The sequence below is a fragment of the Vombatus ursinus genome, unplaced genomic scaffold (genome assembly GCF_900497805.2).
Source record: "Vombatus ursinus unplaced genomic scaffold, bare-nosed wombat genome assembly UNPS02009173.1, whole genome shotgun sequence".
Lineage (NCBI taxonomy): Eukaryota > Metazoa > Chordata > Mammalia > Diprotodontia > Vombatidae > Vombatus > Vombatus ursinus.
In genome coordinates, this window is record NW_020948951.1 from 9,815,224 (window position 1) to 9,834,115 (window position 18,892).

The 18,892-nt window shown below is 46.7% G+C and overlaps 1 protein-coding gene across 1 annotated transcript in view; it reads left to right on the plus strand.

Moving 5' to 3' along the window:
• The window catches only part of NCAN (neurocan), a 52,249-nt gene that overhangs the window by 26,845 nt on the left and 6,512 nt on the right, over nt 1-18,892 (plus strand). The window contains exons 8-13 of the mRNA XM_027851361.1: nt 11,756-11,872; nt 13,894-14,007; nt 15,456-15,614; nt 16,106-16,188; nt 16,740-16,884; nt 18,095-18,277. Coding sequence (XP_027707162.1) covers nt 11,756-11,872; nt 13,894-14,007; nt 15,456-15,614; nt 16,106-16,188; nt 16,740-16,884; nt 18,095-18,277 — 801 coding nt within the window. The remainder of the gene's footprint in view (nt 1-11,755; nt 11,873-13,893; nt 14,008-15,455; nt 15,615-16,105; nt 16,189-16,739; nt 16,885-18,094; nt 18,278-18,892) is intronic.

The window sequence follows — 18,892 nt, forward strand, 5'->3', positions numbered from 1 at the left end:
TTTTTTTATTTTTAGGCAATTGAGGTTAAGTGACTTGCCCAGGGTCACATAGATAGTAAGTGTCAAGTGTTTGGTCTGAGGCCAGATTTGAACTCAGGTCCTCCTGACTTCAGGGCCAGTGCTCTTTCCACTGTGCCACCAAGCTGCCCCCGTATCCCTCACTTTCAAGAAGCCCCCATTTGATCCTTCCCTGCTAAGCTATTTTCCTATATCTTTCCTCTCTTTTGTGGCTAAACTTCTCAGGAAGGCTGTCTGTGATAGGTGTCTCCATTTCCTTTCTTCTCACTCACTCTCTTCTTAAACTTTCTGGAGTCTGGCTTCTGTCCTCATCATTCAACTGAAACTCTTCTTTCCAAAGTTGCTGGTGATTTTTTAATTGCTAAATCCAATGGCCTTTTCTCATTCTTCTTGACCTGTCTGCAGACTTTGATACTGTCAATAATCTCATGTTGATATTCTCTTCTCTCTAGGTTTTTGTGTTAATGTTTTCTCCTGGTTCTCCTCTTACCTCTTGGACCACTCCTTATCAGTCTCCTTTGCTGGATCTTAGTCTATGTCAGGGATGGGGAACCTGAAGCCTTGGGGCCACATGTGGCCCTCTTGGTCCTCAACTTCAGCCCTTTGACTGAATCCAAACTTGTTCTGTGAAGTCAAAGTGTCACACTTGAAGATCTAGAGGGTCACATATGGCTTTGAGGCCGCAGGTTCTCCACCCCTGGTCTAGGTCATGCCTACCAACTATAGGTGTCCTCCAAGGCTCTCTTCTCTTCTGTTTCACTTGGTGATCACATCAGCTCCCATTGTATCAACTATCATCTCTATGCAGATGATTCTCAGATTTATTTGTCCACTTTTATCTAACCTCTATCCTGACTGCCATTTTCCAATATCTTATTACCTAATAGACAAATTGAACTGGATGCTCCCCAAACTGAACCCTTTATTTTTTCCTCCACACCCTCCCCACTTCTTAAGCGCCCTATTATTGTCCAGGGTATCATCATCCTTCCAGTCATCTAGACTTACAACCTGGGTGTCATCCTCAATGCTTCATTCTAATCCCCACATCTAATCAACTGTCAAGTCAGTTGATTTCTACCTTCATAACATCTCTCCTGTATGTCCTCTTCTCTCCCCTGACACTTTCACCAACCTGGTATACATCCTCATCACCTCACCCCTGAAGTATGTAGTAATTCATCTGGTCATCTCTCTGCTGGTCATCTCTCTGCCTCGTTTCTCCTCCAGACTCCAGTCCATCCTCCACTCAGATATTAAATTAATCTTCCTAAAGTGCAAGTCTGACCCTGGCAGTCCACTGTTTAATAAATTCCAGTGGTTCCTAACTGACTCAGGATCAAATATAAAATCCTCTGGTCTTCAGATCCCCTCATGACCTGGCTTCTTTCTCCTTTCCAGTCTTCTTACACTTTATTCCCTCCCCTCTCCATCTACTCTACTATTCAATGACAATGGCCTCCTTGTTGCTTCTCACACAATACATTCCATCTTCCTACTCCAGGCATTTTCACTGACTGTCTCCCATGCTTGAAAAGCTCTCCCTCTCATTTCCTTCTCCTGACTCCCCTGACTTCCTTCAAGTCTCAACTAAAGTCCCATCTTCTACAAGAAGCCTTTCCCAATTCTTAATTTTAATGCCTTCCCTCTGAGTTTATCTATAATTTATCTAATTATCTAATTTATATATAAAATATATAATTTATTTATATATATGTGTGTATATATATGTGTGTGTGTATATATATATATATATACATATATCTTGTTTGCACATAGTTGCTTGTATGTTGTTTCTCCCATTAAATTGCAAGTTCCTTGAGATCAGGGGCTGTTTTTTTGCTTTTCTTTGTATCCCCAGTGCTTAGCACAATGCCTAGCAGGTGCTTAATAAATGCTTATTGACTTGACAACCTGACTCTGGCAAAAAGACAAACATTATTCACTCTCTGCAGTTAATAGTAAAATATTCCTTGCTCCCTATATTTGCTGGAAACAAGAATCCCAGTCCTTTGTTATTCTCTCTGGCGATTCTTGTGCTTAATTCCCCCTGGACAACTATGGTACCAATGCCCATGGTTTGAGATTTTTCAGATCTTTTTCGATCTTGTTTTGATTCTATTTAAGCCTGTCTTTAACTAGGTTAGCTCTCCTTTCCAGCTTAACCACTCTGTTTATGATAGCCAATATGACCTTGAGCAAATCACTTAAACTTCTCTTCTCTAGTCCTCACTTGTAAAATGGCTGGACTAGAGGATCTCTAAAGCCTCCTCTAGCTCAAAATCTATCGCTCAGTGATCCTATGCCTTCACAGAAGTCAGTCCCTGTGGCACTCCACTTGAGACCTGCCTCCAAGTTAACTTCGACCCATTAATGTTTTTTGGGTCCATCTCCAAGGCCCCCTAACTGTATAATCACCTAGTCTATATCTTTCCATCTCATCCCCAAAGCACATTGGTAGTATCAGTGCCAATGGAGTTTATCTGAGGCATAATTGATGATATTTGAAAACTTTTTCTGACTTTGTTAAATGCCTCATTGACATGCCTATAGTTTGAAGACTGTATTGTCTTCCTCTTTTGGAAAACTGAAACGTTTGCTTGTCTTTAATGCTGTGGCACCCCTCCACTACCTTTCAAAGGTCACCGGCATCAGCTCAGCAGTCACATCTGCCAGTTCTGTCAGTGGTGTGGGAAATAATTCATGTGAGCCGGGTGATCTGAACATTCTATTCTTGAGCAGCTCTGTTTGTTAGAAAGTTCTTGTCTGTATGAATCTGAAGCTGAATCTCTATCTGTTACCCTCCCCTGCCCCTCTTCCCACTGGTTCTCATTCTGCCCACAAACACCACATGCACCCATCTACTTCCTCCTCTAAACTGGCAGTTACTGGAGTCATTCAGTTTCACCTGGGAAAGTACACTTCCAGAATGGGATAGATAGTGACCCCTGCTCCGCCTCTCCCTGTCCCTGAAGGGCTGATGGCCATCTCCTAGTACCAAGACCATCAGCACCCAGAGCCCGCAGATGATGGGCCCCACAGCCAAGAGTCCAGGGGCTTTGACCACTGCTCACCTCACAGGCCTGTGTTTGGGACACCATAGCTTAGCCCACCCCTCCACTCTCCTTGAGCCGGCAGGCAGCCTCTTGTCGTTGTCATGGCAACCATAGGGGAGTCTTGGCAGTAAGCTTAGATGGGCATGGTAAAGTTCTTTCCCTGCCTACCCCCCTCAACCTAGAATGAAGGCTCAGTTAATCATCATTAAAGCCTCCAATATAATCTTATTTCAAGCTTTCAAGCTCCCCCCCTACTCAGGATTGACAGGGGGTGCAAGGGACAGCCACCGAGGCAGTCCATAATCTCACCCAGGGCTGGGCCTGTGTATCTTCCCTTCCAAATGGGTATTCCTCCAGGAATGCTATCTTAGCGCTCAGACTTTGAGTCTGAAGCCCCCAAGGGCCCCTGTCTCCTTCTCCCCTTCAGAGTGGAGATTCCCCAGGAGCAGAGGTCATGCATCTTAGGTAGTCTCTCTAAACTGATTCCATGAGGGCAAGGCCTGGGCCGACCCCTTAGACCAGGGACTCCCTGAGAGCAGGGGCTGTCTCACCCTCTCACTCAAGGCGCTTACTAGTGATGGAGGCATGTTTCTCCCTCAAACTACAGACAACCACATTTTTTCCTAGGCACGTTCTCTGCTACCATGAACAGAAACAAATTTCACTTTTCCCCCCACCCAACACACTCACACATTCACATACACACACACACACTCACACACACACTCACACACACACACACACACACACACATCAATCCTTATCTCTCTGGCTTCAGGCTTGTGCAGAATGATGACAGTCACACTTTCCTCTTAAGAATAGCTCTGGGCATAAATCATTCAGTGGTAGGTCAGAGCACTGCCAATGTCTGAATGCTACCCTCCCTAGGGGTCAGTAGACAGATAGTTCCTCTTTCTGCCTCCTCCTTTCTCCCTCTTCCTTGAGTCTCCTGGGGTGAATGGGTCTGGAGACCTAGGTCTCTAGAATCCCAGCCCAAGACTCCTGCTAACTAGCTGGGCCAAATGTTTCATGCATACCATAGGCAAGAAAATTAGGATGGAGATGGTCCCAGTGGTATTGAATTGTTTGGGGAGGAGGCCATAATCTGACCCAAAATCATAGCATTAAAGAACAGCAAAGTTGGAAGGGACTGTAAAACATGGAACATTGAATGTTAGAACAGTAAATCACCTTAAAACATAGAAAATTGAATATTAGACCTAGAAGGGACCTTAAATCATTCATTCAGTTAATTCATTAAGCAACTTCTCTGTTCAGAGCCCTGTGATAGGTACTAGATGAGTTATAATATCTTGATAGAACCCTAACATGACTCTCTCTAAAGTCACCGGTGACTTTATCATCATCAAATCCAATGGGCTTTTTTCCAAGCCTCATCATTCTGCAATTTTTTTACACTTTTTTGAGCACCTCCTCTGACTAAATATTCACTTCTTCTTTGCCTTCAGAAGCAGCACTTTCTTTTTTTTAATGATATTTCATTTTTTCCAATTACATGTAAAGACAATTTTAAACATTCATTTTTTATAAAATGTTGAGTTCCAAATATTCTCCCTCCCCCTCTCCATAAGACAGTAAGCAATTTGATATAGGTTATTATGTATGTAATCATGTAAAACATATTTCCATATTAGTCATGATGTGAAAGAAGAAACAGTTTGCAAAAAAATTACGGTTAGAAGCCACACACTCTCCTGGTTCTCCTCCTGCCTCTCCATCCTCTACCTCTTCATTTCTGTTGTGTGTGTGTGTTGTTTTTGTTTTCTTTTTTTTTGTCCTTTCCCCAGACCCATTAAAGTGTCTATTCACCAAAGTTCTGTCCTTGATTCTCTTTTTTCCTCCCCCTGTACAGTCTCCCTTGGCAATCACCTTCATTCCTACATCTTCAAGTACTACCTCTCTGCTGGTGACTCCCTGATCTACAATATGTCTCTCGTTGTAGCCTCTTTTCTGAGCTCCAGACCCACGTTTTCCACTAACAGTGGAGGACATCTCCACCCAGATGTCTCACCAGCACCTCGAATTCAACATGCCCAAAACCGAACTCTTCACCTTTCCTCCTGAACCCACTCTTCCTCCAACTTGACTACTTTTGTCAGTGAAACTGCCATTCATTTGGTCTTGTGCATTCCTAATTTTGAGGCTATCCCTCACACTTCCCTTTGCCTTACCTCTCGCATCTAATCGGTTACTAAGTCCCGTCAATCCCATCTCTTCAACATCACTTGCATTCCTTCTCTTTCTTCTATTCCCATAGCCGCCATCCCAGTGCATCCTCATTGCCTCCTAATAAAAGTTTTCACACCTCTACCCTTTTCCCACTGCAGGTAATCCTTCAACCTGCTGTAAGGAATTTTGTTTTAATGCATAATTCAAGTTACGTCATTCCTCTACTGAAAAATTTTCTGTGGCTCCCTATTACCTCTGAGTAAAAGTCAAACTGTTCGCATTCAAGATCCTCTAAAATGGATTATCTTTTTTGGGGTCTTTTTTTCCTTCCTGATTAACACTATTTTTTTCCAATTACGTGTAAAGAGAATTTTCAACATTCACTTTTATAAGATTTTAATTTCCAAATTTTTCTCCTTCCCCATCCCCTCCCCAAGACAGCAAGCAATCTGATATAGATTATACATGTACAATTATATTAAATATATTTCCACATTAGTCATGTTGTGAAAGAAGGATCAGAAAAAATCACAAGAAAGAAAAAAAAAAGTTAAAATAGAATGCTTCCATCTGCATTCAGACTCCATAGCTCTTCCTCTGGATGTGAATAGCATTTTCCATCATGAGTCTTTTGAGAATTGTATTGGATTGTTGTATTGCTGAGAAGAGCTAAACCACGAGTGGGGAACCTGCAGCCTCAAGGCCACACATGACTTTCTAGGTCCTTGGGTGTGGCCTTTTGACTGAGTCCAAATTTTACAGAACAAATCCTTTTATTAAGGGGATTCTTTCTGTGAAGTTTGGATTCAGTCAAAGCGCCGCACTTGAGGACCTAGAAGGTCACATGTGGCCTTGAAGCCACAGGTTCCGCAGCCCTGGCTAAGTCTATCATAGTCAGTCATTGCACAATGTGGCTCTTAATGTACAATGTTCTCCTGGTTCTGCTCACTTTACTCAGCATCAGTTCATGTAAGTCTTTACAGTTTTTCTGTGAAATCTTCCTGCTCATCATGTCTTATAGCACAATAGTATTCTATCACATTCATATACCACAACTTGTTCAGCCATTCCCCAATTGATGGGCATCCCCTCAACTGAAAGCGGATTATCTTAACAGCCTTATCATGCATTATCCCCCTCCACACTCTTTGCTACAGCCAAACTGTTACAAGTTTATGACATTCCCTCTCCCAAAAATAAAACCCCTAAAACATGCCGTGCACTCCCAGACTTCCATACTTCTTTCTTCCCAGTCTATTCCCCAGGTTTCAAGTGCCCCTTTTTCCCTACTTTGCCCAACTTTGTTTTAAAAGCCAACACAAAAATCTACCTCTTCCAACAAGTCTTCCCTGCTTTCCCTGGTTAGTAACTCCCTTCTTCAAATTTCACAAAACGTTTTGTTTTGTAACTCTCCAACGAACTTATGAGTCCTATGCTAGAATATAGCTAGTTATCTGTCTTACTCTCTACTAGCCCATACTCTCCATAAAGGCAGGTATTGTATCTTAGCTAAATTTTGCATCTTTCCCAGGACAAGTATAGAGCCCTGAAAATCATAGGCTCTGTTGTTGTTGTTGTTGTTACTGTTGTTGTTTTGGAGGGTTAAGTGACTTTCCCAGGGTCAGACAGCCAGTAAGTAAGTGTCTGAGGTCACATTTGAATTCAGGTCCTCATGACTCCAGGAATCTCACTCTACCCACTACGCCATCAGCTGCCCCACCATAGGCTCTTAATAAATCTTATGGCTTAGTAACTGATGGACCATGAAAGCACATCATGGATCACGGATTTTGAACTGGAAGGGAATTTAGATGTAATATAATCCAACATCTTCATTTTACAGAAGAGGAAACTGAGGCCCAGGCAAGTTAAGTGGCTTGCCCAAGGTGATGGGGAGTGAATAAAGATAACTCTAAAGTTATAAACAGAGGAGATTATTTGAATGGAGGAGGGGTGCTACTGACAAAAACTATCAGATTGGAAGGAGGAACAAGTCTAAGGAGAAAGGTAGTGATCTCAGTTTGGGACACGCTGGAGTACATCTGTGTAACCACTTCTTGAAGGTGGTTGGAGATGTGTGTCTGGAGTTCACCTGAGATGAAAGACTGAGATTAGGAAGTCATCTGGGAAACAGGTGGTGGTCCAAGCGATGGCAATGAATGAGATTGCCAAAGGAGAAAGTAAAGAAAGAAGAGGCCCAGGACAGATCTTTGGGAAACAGAGAAGTAGGAGGAGAAGAAGCAGAATGTGGTATGTCTGAAGCCATGGGATGAGAGTGTATTCAGTGGAAGGCAGTGGTCAACTGTAGCAAAAACTGCTGATGTCTGGAACAAGGCCCTTGAGGAGGTAGGAAGGAGTCCAATCAAAGGCTCAGGTAGAGGGATGAGCTTTAGCAAGGAAAACACAGAATGTCAGAGCTGGGAGGGAACTTAGAACACAGAATGTCAGAGCTGGGAAGTACCCTAGAACACGGAATGTCAGAGCTGGAAGGGAACTTAGAACACAGAATGTGACAGCTGGAAACGTCATTAACATATAGAATGTCAAAGCTGGGAGGAACCTGAAAACATAGAATGTGGCAGTGGGGAGGGACCTTAGAACAGAGAATGTCAGAGCTGGGAGGGCCCTTAGAACATAGAACATGGAATGTCAGGGCAGAAAGAGGATCTCAGCATCACTCTAAAGCTTCTGGTCTCCCTGCTAAGCCGTCGTGGAGCAGGAAGGAAGAAGCAGTCTCTTGGCCTCGTCGCTGGTGGGATGGAAGGAAACTTAATATGGGGGAAGGGTGTGAAGAAACTTCGGGAGCTGCAGACAGTCTCTCCTGGCAGAAATGCAAATGAATTTGAAAATAGTAATCAGTGCTGGAAAGAGCGCCTGAGTCACTGCAGTTCCGTGGGCAGGTGAGAGAGGGCGGATCCTTGAGCCACCCACATGGGCCCATGCTTGCCAGACGCAGACCAGACGTGGCCACACACACATTTGGGCAGCAGTGTGTGTGAGCACCAGGCCCTCTGAACACGATTTTCTCTAGCCTGCTTGTGCTCCAAGAGGCCTGGGTCCCTAGAGTAGGAGCTCTTGACCTTTTTCTGTGTCATGGACCCCAAGGGTAGTCAGTCTAGAGAAGCCTATGGCTTTCTTCTCAGAATCATGGTTTGTTTAAATAATATTTTCCTTTTCCCCAATTACATGTGAAGCCAATTTTTAACATTCATTTTTTGAAAATTTTGATTTCCAAATGTTCTCCTTCCCTCCCTCACTCCCCCCTCTCTGAGATGGTAAACAATTTGAGAATCATGTTTTTAAACGCATAAACCCAAATCCTAAAGATTATAAAGAAACCAATCATATTGAAATACAGATATTGTTTTCCTGGTCCAAGCTGAAGAAAAATCCAGGTTAAGAATTCTTAGAGTTATATTTGGCCAGAGACGGATGACAGTATGGCATCTTGGAAAAGTACTGGATCTAGAGGCTGAGGAGCTGGGTTTAAATACTGCCTCCCTATGTGACCTTGAACAAGTGTCTTCTCCTCCTGAGCCTCAGGTCCCTCATTTGAGAAAAGGAGTTGGACTAGATTATCATGCAACCTTGTAAAATTCCCTTTCGGGGTTCTTTGAGCCACAGATACACATGGTCACACAGTCACCTGAAGGATCAGTCATACACACTCTCAATCTCATACCTCCAGTTTTACCTGTTCACAGTCACGGCTCATACCTGTCACCCTGTCACCTAGGCACTTTCACAATAACACAGGCGTCTGGGTGGCACTCTAGGGAAAAGAGCACTGGACTCGGAGTCAGGAAGACCCGAGTTCTAATTCTGCCTCAGACACTTACTAGCTGTATGACCCTATACAAATCACTTAACCTCTCTCAGCCTCAGTTACCTCTTCTATAAAATGGGTATTATAATAATAGCACCTAACTCCCAGGATTGTTGTGGGGACCAAATGAGATAACACATGAGATGAGCTTTGCAAGGCTTAAAGTGCCACGTAAATGCCAGCTAGCATCATCCCCCAAATCAGGGGATCAGGGAAAGCTGGAAGAACCTCCATAGTCGCCCCTATATCTCTGCAGACAGAAACTGGGGGACCTGCTCTTGGTCTCCTACTGCCTCTTCCTAGCTATCATTCTGTCCCTCTGAATGCCTGAATAAGAGGGACCAGGCTGAGCCATGCCTAACTTTGGAGTCTCTTTCCTTTGCAGTCTTCACCCTTTTATCATCATAACTAACTGAGAGGGGAGAAAAATAGGGCTTGTGTGTTCTTGGCTGAGCCTCTAAGAGAGGAAAGGGCCCTGGGCAAATTGTAGAACCTTCTGGACCTCTGCCCGCCCCGCTGTGCTAGGGAGAGTCAACTCTGCCTTATATCCCACACGCCTCTATCCCTAGAGCAGGAGAGCCTGGCCCTGCCCTGAGGAGGGGGACAAACTCAGTCCAGCTTGTCTCAGGAGGGGGTTATGGGGTCCACAGAGATCTCAGACCCTCTTTCTGTGAGTGTTCAGTTCAACTTTTTCCCCACTCAGTCCCAAGGTGCTAGACAAATATGTTTCCCTAATATGAAGAAACTAAGCTGTTGGGGGCTGGGTTCCTCCTCCCTCCCTTCTGCCTCAATGCTCTTTGGGCCAGGCCAGGATGCCGATCCCCCCGGGGGAGAGATGGCTTAAAGTCAGTCAACTAATTAGAGGAGTAATTGATACCCAGGCTCATGCCATCTGCTGAGGCATCTGTGGGGTCTACGCCTCCTGCAGAAGGAGAAGCAGCATTAGGACACTGCATTGGGAGGGCAGTGAGAGAGCAGGCCACTGAATTGGTTTGGGGGAGGAGCTGTCCATCCGTGCTGGGCAGAGTGTGAACAATGGGGAAGGGGAGACGACAGGATCGGATGTGTGGGAAAGATGAGGCAAGAAGCAAAATAGAGAAATCAAGGCAGGAGGCCAAAAATACCCATTGAGGGCTGGATTAGGAATCCTGTCTCGTTCCACTATCACCCAGACTTTCCCAGGTTTAGTCACTGCCTCAGACAGAGCTGGGAGAGAAAAGGACCCCAATTCCAATGTTCTTTTTGCTCAGGCCCCTTACAGCTCTAACATGGTGTGTTGGAAGGTTCCTCTAAACTCTAACATTCTGCGTTCTAAGGGCCTCCTGACCCACTGGACTAGGTGTTATTGTGTAAGTGCCCAGCTGACAGTGGGGCTGTGTATGTGTTTGTGTTTGTGTGTGTGTCCATGAGACTGCCTGTGACAGCTGTCCCTAAATTCACCTCACCCAGGATGGGTCGTCACTCCAGATTCCTTCAGCCAACCCCCAGAGAGAGGCCTGGTCCCATCCAGAATGATTGATAGTCGTAATCCCTTGGCTACAGACCTGTGCTTGTGTAGACAGAGACCCAGTGTGGCCACATACACATCTCAGCGGTCATCCCAAAGGAAGGGACGTTTCTTCCTGCAAGGCTAACTTCAGGGTCATGATAGTTTTTGACTATCTTTTCTCAAAAGGATACTAAAGAACAGGGCACAGGGTGCCTGATCGCCTGAGGGCTGGCTGGGGTGGGAGAGGACTGAGAAAAGCAGAGAAAGATGACCCCTATTAACATTCCCAAGAGAAGCAGCATGAGACAGTAGAAATAGTACTGACTTTGAAGATCTGACTTTGAAGCCTGCCTCCATTTTCCCCATCTATAAAATGAGCATGATAATCACTGCAGTACCCTTCATCATAGGTAGTAGGAAAGCTATAATGAGATAATTTCTTTAGAGGGCTTTGCAAACCTTTAAAATGCCATTTAAATGACAGTTGTGTTGTCATTTATGATGGTGGTGGTGGTGATGATAATTTTATTTCCTGGAATCCAAGCAAGACAGAGTTGGGAAGTTTATCTTTAGAGGAAAAGGGGAGTACCAATCAGAAAAGGGGGTGGGAGTTGGGGAATAGGGATGAGGGTGCTGTTCTGGAAAGGAGAGTTCATCTCAGAGCGGCGTGTGCTCGGAATCTTCTAAGAGAATTTATTTTGCTTAACTATGTGAGTTACAAGGGTTTGTGATCTTTGCAAGGGTTATGAGTGTTTTCTTTTTCTTTTCAATGTGGGGGAAGTGAGAGAGGGAGAAAAAGAGAGACAGAAACAAAGAGAGAAAATAAATGCTTATTAATTGAAAATTTAAAAGAAGAAAAACAACAATCACCACCACCATTACATCCTTTCTTAACCCTGGCCCAAACTCCTGTCTGCTAAAATGTAAACTCCTTAATGGCAGGAATTGCTTTGTTGTATCCCCACACCTAGCCCCGTGCCTGGCACATAGTGGGGGCTTTAAAAAGCATATTGTTCAGTTTTATTGGGAAGAGGAGAAAGGCTCATCTCTCTCCCGCCACCATCAGCACGTTCCAAGAGGTCGTCCTGGACAAGAAGCTGGAACTGGGGCTGGACTGAGATGGGCAGGCAGGTACCCCCCCCCAACCCCTCTCACTCTCAAGTTTCTGTCTTACAGCTCCAGCTAACCCCTGTGAAAACAACCCCTGTCTTCACGGTGGCACATGCCATGCCAATCATACCAGCTTTGGCTGCAGCTGTGACCAAGGCTTCACGGGGGAGAACTGTGAGATCGGTGAGTCTTTCTTTGGAATTCCTCCCCCTCCACCAACACACATACCTACTGCCATCCTGAGGAAAGAGCCTCAGTCCTGTACCCTGGAGCCTATGTGCAGTCTGACGGAGAGCCATCCCAGTGAATCACAGAACCACAGACCCTCAGAGCTAGAAAGGGCCTTTTGAAAAGTCTGAGGCCCAGAGAAAGGAAGCCTTGTTCATGCACACATAGCGTGTCAGAGGACAGACCAGGACATGGAGCATCAGGTCAGGGCTCTTTCTGCATCCCAGCTGTCTCTGAGCATTATCCACTAGCATGTATAAAGACCATGAAGATGAGGAAGAGTTTGGCTACAGACAGGGGTGTGTTGGTAAACATTTAACAACCAGCTTTTGGGGTGGGAGGGATGTATACACAACAATATTTATACTTAATCTGCATTATTAACATTTTTCCATCACTTTATTAAGTCTAGACAATCAACAAAACAACAAATTTGTAGTATTTACTGATTTCTGAGGTGTTGATACTCACACTGAAAATTTAACAATTGGCTCTCAAAAGCCAATGTGAGCCACCTCCAGGAGCACAACACTGGCTGCAAATAACTTGGGTTTTTAAGGATTGCAGAATCTGACATTGGGAGAAACCTTAGAGATCTAGTCTAGTCAAACCTTCTCATTTTATAGATGAGGAAAGCAAGAGGGGATGTGCCTTGCCCAGAGTCTTACATGGAGTGAAAAAAAGCAGAATCTGGATTGGAACTCCAGTCTTCTGAAAGGGAGCATGGTACGGAAAGAGCACTAGATTTGGAGTCGAGAAGGACCTGGGCTCAGATCCCAACTTGGCCCTTTCCTTTCTGGATGACCTTGAGCAAGTCATTTCCCCTCTGTGAGCCTCGGTTTCTTCATCTGTAAAGTGAAGAATTTGGACTCTAGAGCTACGGTCCTATGGCCATTTCCACTATTATTTCATGAGGTTGGGGACTTGAGGAACAAGAGAAGATGGAGCTGTGGCTGTCCCAAGTGGGACTGGAGAGGGCTACAATGCAATGATCGGATCATGGCTCCAGCGATGGAAGAGCCCTCAGTTGCCGCTGAGCCCAAAACCCTCACTTTACAGATGAGGAAACTGAGGCCTAGAGAGGGAAAGGGCTTGCTGAAGATCATGTCGATAGTCAGGATTTGAACCTGGGTCCTCTGACTCCAAGCCCAGCCCTCTGTCCCATACTGCTTCATTAGACCTGGATAAATCAACCCCGTTTAGCATTAAGGCTCTCAGAGGTGGCTGTAACTCAGTCCTGCCATATCTCCAAGGAAACCATAGGGACCTCGCAGGACCACAGTCACAGGAATGAAGGCCTGACTTATTGGCCTTTTCTGTGAGGCAGTGTAGGGAAAGAATTGTGCCTTGTTCTCCAAATTCCTGACCCCGAGGAATCTCCGGAGCCTGGGCCTGGCAGAATGGGGAGGGAGCCTGTCCCCCTCCCCCGCTGGAACAGAGACCGCGGCTGGACCTCCCTTAGGGTTCTCATCCCCACTCTACTTCTACCTTACTGTGTGACCTGGAGTGGGGTAAGACCCTCACCGGGTCTCAGTTTCCCCATCTGTACAATGATGGGATTGGAGGAGATGGTCTTCAAGATTTCTTCCGGTGCTAACATTCTGTGGTTTTGTGATTCTTTACATAACCTGGCTCCTGCCTCATCTGGAGAGTTTGGGGGAGGAGTGTATTAAGCAAACTCATACCCCTCCCTGCCTGAAGCCTGCATCTGCCCCTCCTTCACCTCTCTCCTGCCCACCCCAAGCTCAGAGCCTGCTTATTCATGGCAGCTTTTGTGGGGCCCTAATTAATGCTAATTGCTGATGGAGCTGCCTTCTCCATCTGCTGGAAAGCCACCCAGGGGGGAGGGTATAGATTGCAGGGTCATGGGCTCTGCTTTTGGCATGGCTCAGAACCTGGGGGCTGAAGGGAAGGGGGAGGAAGCTTGAGGGAGGAAAGGAGGCTGCGTTTTGAACCTGACACCATCTCCTCCCCAGATATTGATGACTGCCTGTCAAGCCCTTGTCTAAACGGGGGCACTTGCATTGATGAAGTCAACTCTTTTATCTGCCTGTGTCTGCCCAGCTACGGCGGGAGTCTCTGTGACAAAGGTGAGATCATTTCTTTGTCTCTACCCAGAAGGGGAAAGGAGAGGAGCCCCACCAGTCCAGGCTAGGCCCTGGGACTCCCCGCCCCTTCCATCCGGGGCACACCTCTCCTTCTCCCTGGCTTCTCAAGCCCTCTGCAAAGAGAGTAAAACTCCATACCCGCTACCCCCATCTGGTGCTATCCTAGAATTTACTAAAAGCAGCCGCCTCTACCCCCTGGGGCCAAGAAGGGGATATTCTCAATATGGCCATTGCCTCTAGCTGAATATAAAGGAGAGAAGGTAAAGGCGGGGGGGTGTTAGGGAGAAAGGAAAGGGAAATGGCCTAAAAATGGGGGAGTTCTGAACCCTGAATGGTTTCCCTTTGAGCAACTCCATTTCTCTTTGACACAATGAAGTGATGGTGGGTCATTGAGAGTGGGGTGGGCTCACTAAAGGGGAGGGGTTCTAGTGGGTAGAGAGACAAAAGTTCACTTATGGGGTGGGGTGCAGTGCTCTGTGAGGGAGATGGGAATCAGGGAGGGGAACGGGGGCACCATTAGGGGTAAGAGTTTAGTGAAAGGGCTGGGAAGGCCAGGGAAGAGGATAAAACGCTCAAGTTTAGCGAAGATGTGGAGCTCAGAAAGCAATCAGATGTGTTGGTGTTTCTAGCTCCTGCATGTAGAGAGTAAGGGTCTCTTTTAAGAAGGTAGCTGTTGGGGCAGCTAAGTGGCGCAGTGGATAGAGTGCTGGACCTGGAGTCAGGAGGACCTGAGTTCAAATCTGACCTCAGACACTCGACACTTACTAGCTGTGTGACCCTAGGCAAGTCACTTAACCCCATTCCCTGGCCAAAAAAAAAAATAAGAAGAAGAAGAAGAAGAAGAAGAAGAAGAAGGTAGCTGTGCCTCCATGCCCTAGTCCCAAAAAGAGGCAATATGGCACAGTAGGAAGAACTTTGGAATGTAAGTTAGGGAACCTGGTTTCTAGTTCCAGATCTGCCCTTAGCTACGTGTGACCTTGGAAAAGTCTCTTACCCTCCCTAAGTTTCAGACTTCCCATCAGCAAAATGCAGAAGTTGCTCAATGCTTGTCTCTTTTAGTGGTGACTTCCAAATCTTTTGATCCATGACTCTCCCCACCCCTGCCCCCTTTAGGAGTCCCCAAATCTAGAAATATCCCAGCAAGAGGAATTCAGTATTCTAAGCTCCCAGACTTCTCTGGGTCATTGAGAGGGGATGGGATGAATAGAAGAAACTGAGCCCTCAGTTTCTGCAGGAGGGTGGGGCATGGGCCTGGAAATTCAAGTGGTTGCTGATAATTTGGAATAGTGCCTTGGCTCCTTGGAGCCCAAGCTTTGTGTAGGTGGGTGAGTGGAGAGGTGGGGATGTGGGTGGGATGAGGTCATAGAGGTGAAAGAGCAGAAGCTCCCAGTTCAGGAACCCTAAGAATCATCCCTTGCCTCTGGCCCCAGACACAGAAGGCTGCGACCACAACTGGCACAAATTCCAGGGACACTGCTATCGATACTTTGCCCACCGCCGGGCCTGGGAGGACGCAGAGAGAGACTGCCGCCGCCGAGCTGGCCACCTCACCAGCATCCACTCCCCCGAAGAACACGGCTTTATCAATAGTATGAGGCTGGGACATTAGGCCTGGGAGTGGGGAGGAGGGACCTGGGTGGGCCCTAGGAGATAGAAGATCAGGTTGGGAAGATCCAGTCAGGTCCAAGGCACTTAGCAGCTGTGTGACCTGGATCAGTCACTGTCTCTGTCTGAGCCTAAGTTTCCTTAGCTATAAAATGAGGACACTTGTACTTCCTGCCTCACAAGACTATGAGAAAAGGGCTTTGTAAACCTGAAAGCACTATAAAAGCGTCAGTGGTTGTTGTTACTGTGGTTGAATCCAAGGACCCCAATCCTCTGGGATAGTGGCCGCTGGATGTGGGGGTATGGCCCGTTCACCAATGACTTCAGCACAAACTCTCCTTGGGTGATGGGATTCACAGTGGCCTCGAGTCTACCCCCCTTGGGGATGGTGAGAGGAGAGGGGATCCCACTGGCCTAGACCCCCAGTGATGGCCTTCTTCCCCCACCCCCTGGGCTGGGGCACTTCCCTCCTCAGGCTTTGGCCATGAGAATACCTGGATCGGGCTGAATGACCGCATTGTGGAGCGGGACTTCCAGTGGACAGACAACACAGGCCTGGTGAGCTGAAGGAAGGGAAGTCAGTGGCAGAGATCCAGTGAGGTCTGGGTCCCCTGACTTGGCCCTGGGTAGAGGGGATTGAGTCTGAGTTTCCCTCGAGGGGTACAGCTGGTATAGGTGTGGCAGAAGAGAGTGGAAGTATATGAGGAAGAACCCCAGCCTGGGAGTCAAAAGACTGGGGTTTCAGTCTTAACTGCCGCTAACTTGCTGTGTGACTGAACAAATCACTTCCCTCCCAGTTTCTTTATCTATAAAATGAAAGCATTGAATTAGATGCTGTCCAAGTTCCCTTCAAGAGCTAAAATTCCTAATAGGAGACTGGCCCCCTGAACTGGTCCTGATTCCAATCCTAGGAACAGAGAGAGACCATGGCCTCTCTCTCCCCACTCCAGAAAGATAAGCGCTGACCAGGGAGACCCCGAGTCCAGCAGTGCCTTGGGGAGAGGAGTCCTGAGCCAGTGGATGCAAAGAACAGAAAAAATATTGCTCTTCATACTCCTTCACCAAGACAGAGATAGGGCTGACATTCTCCCTTTCCTCTGACCCAACAGCAATATGAAAACTGGCGAGAGAAGCAGCCGGATAACTTCTTTGCAGGTGGGGAGGACTGTGTGGTGATGGTGGCCCATGAGAGTGGCCGCTGGAATGATGTCCCCTGCAACTACAACCTTCCCTACGTCTGTAAGAAAGGCACAGGTAACAGCAGACTCTCCAGGCAGAGAGACCTTGGGAAGCTAAGGGTATCGGGTAGGGCAGAGGAGTGATGAAAAGGCTATACTGGGGGAAGAGACAGAGAGAGAGAGAGAGAGAGAGAGAGAGAGAGAGAGAGAGAGAGAGACATGAAGAGAGATGAAGAGAGGGAGAGAGAGAACTGAAAGAGAGACGGAGAGGGAGAAAGAGAGAGAGAGATGAAGAGAGATGGAGAAAGAGGGAGAGGGAGAGATGAAGAGAGAGAGAGAGAAAGAGAGAGAATCTGACAATCCATGGTGGAATGCAGGGAGTTCTGGCCTGGGGGTCATGGAACTCAGGTTATGATCCTACCTCTACCATTTCCAGGTAATGTGGCCTTGGGCAAGTCTTTTCCCTTCCTTATGTGTCGCTTTCCTTCCCTGTGAAATGGACTGGTTAGACTGGATAGCCTCTAAGGTCATTGAATCATAGAATGGCAGAGACTTTCAAAGCCACGCAGCCCAACCACTCCCATCACCTACTGCATTACATATCATTCTAAATGTCGACCCTAACCATAAACTGACCCCACTCTCACAGCATACCGAGGGCCTGCTGAGTTACATCCAAGCTGAAGGTTAAGAAGTGTTTACATATGTGAGTGGGTATAGGTTGTGGGCAAGCGGGTGAGATGGATCCCGGGGATTAGGAGGTTGTCATAAAAATGCTGAATTCAGACAAGTAGAGGACAAATACACACAGAAGTACATATCATAGGGTTGGGTGGGTATGGATACAAACCTAGATATATGTATCTATCATGTCATACAGATCAAAGTTTAGCTTATGTCCATGAACCAAAGGTCAAGCATTCTGTTTATCTGTTCCTAAGGTTAATGGTCTTAAGTAAAGATCTTAGCTCTATTTAGGGGCCACTAGTCTCTATCTTCTCTATTCTAATATTCTATGCTCTGAAGTCCCTTCCAGCTCTGGCATTCCCTATATTTACATGAGAAAATAGCAAGCCTAGAGATGGGAGCAGGTTGCTGCTAAGGGAAGTCTTTCCTAGACCTCATTACTCCATCATGGAAGACTTCCTGTTCAGGAGTGGAGTCTTCTCCCCTTGCCCCCATAACCACATTCCCCTTGACACACAGCATTTTCATTTCTGGGCCAGCCTGAACCCAGGCTTGTCCTCTGACCCATTCTGACTGGGTCCTGGCCCCTGTGTCCTCAGTGCTATGCGGCCCCCCTCCAGCGGTGGAAAACGCCTCGCCAGTGGGCCCTCGGAAGGCCAAGTACAGTATCCACTCGAGTGTGCGCTACCAGTGTGACAAGGGCTTCACGCAACACCACGTGGCCACCATCAAGTGTCACAGCAATGGAAAGTGGGACCGGCCCAAAATTGTCTGCACCAAACGTAGGTGACCACTCCCCACCCTCCGCCCCAGCCCTACCCTAATCCGTATAACTAGCCTAGCAAATAGTGCCACCTCCATGGAGACTGAGCAAGGCGTGGAGAATGCAGATTTGCTTTTCTGTAGCACTCTAGGTGTTTAATAAATGCTTGTTGACTTGACTTCTTGGGAAAAGAAATGGAATAAACCAACATCAATGGGGAGAAGGTATATGGGGATGGGGGGGGGTCTTGATCATCTGTGAAGCTGCATTATTTTCTCTCTGCAATCAGACAGGAGATACCAGTGACAGGGATGATCTCAATGCTGAAGCTGAGCTGGAGTGCTCAATATGGGCACTCCCACCACTCATGCAAATCCCACCCCAACCACACCCTCTCCTGGGTGACCCCGGTCCATGTGCTCCCTGAAGTCGTCCACCAGACTTGTATGGTGGTTGAGCTCCAAATGAGATAATAGATTACAGCTCTTTGCAAGGTCTTGCTCTGTCTCTGTCTCTCTTTCTCTCTGTCTCTGTCTCTGTCTCTTTGTCTCTGTTTCTCTCTCTGCCTTTCTCTGTCTCTCTGTCTCTGTCTCTGTCTCCCTCATCTCTGTCTCATCTCTGTCTCTGTCTCTGT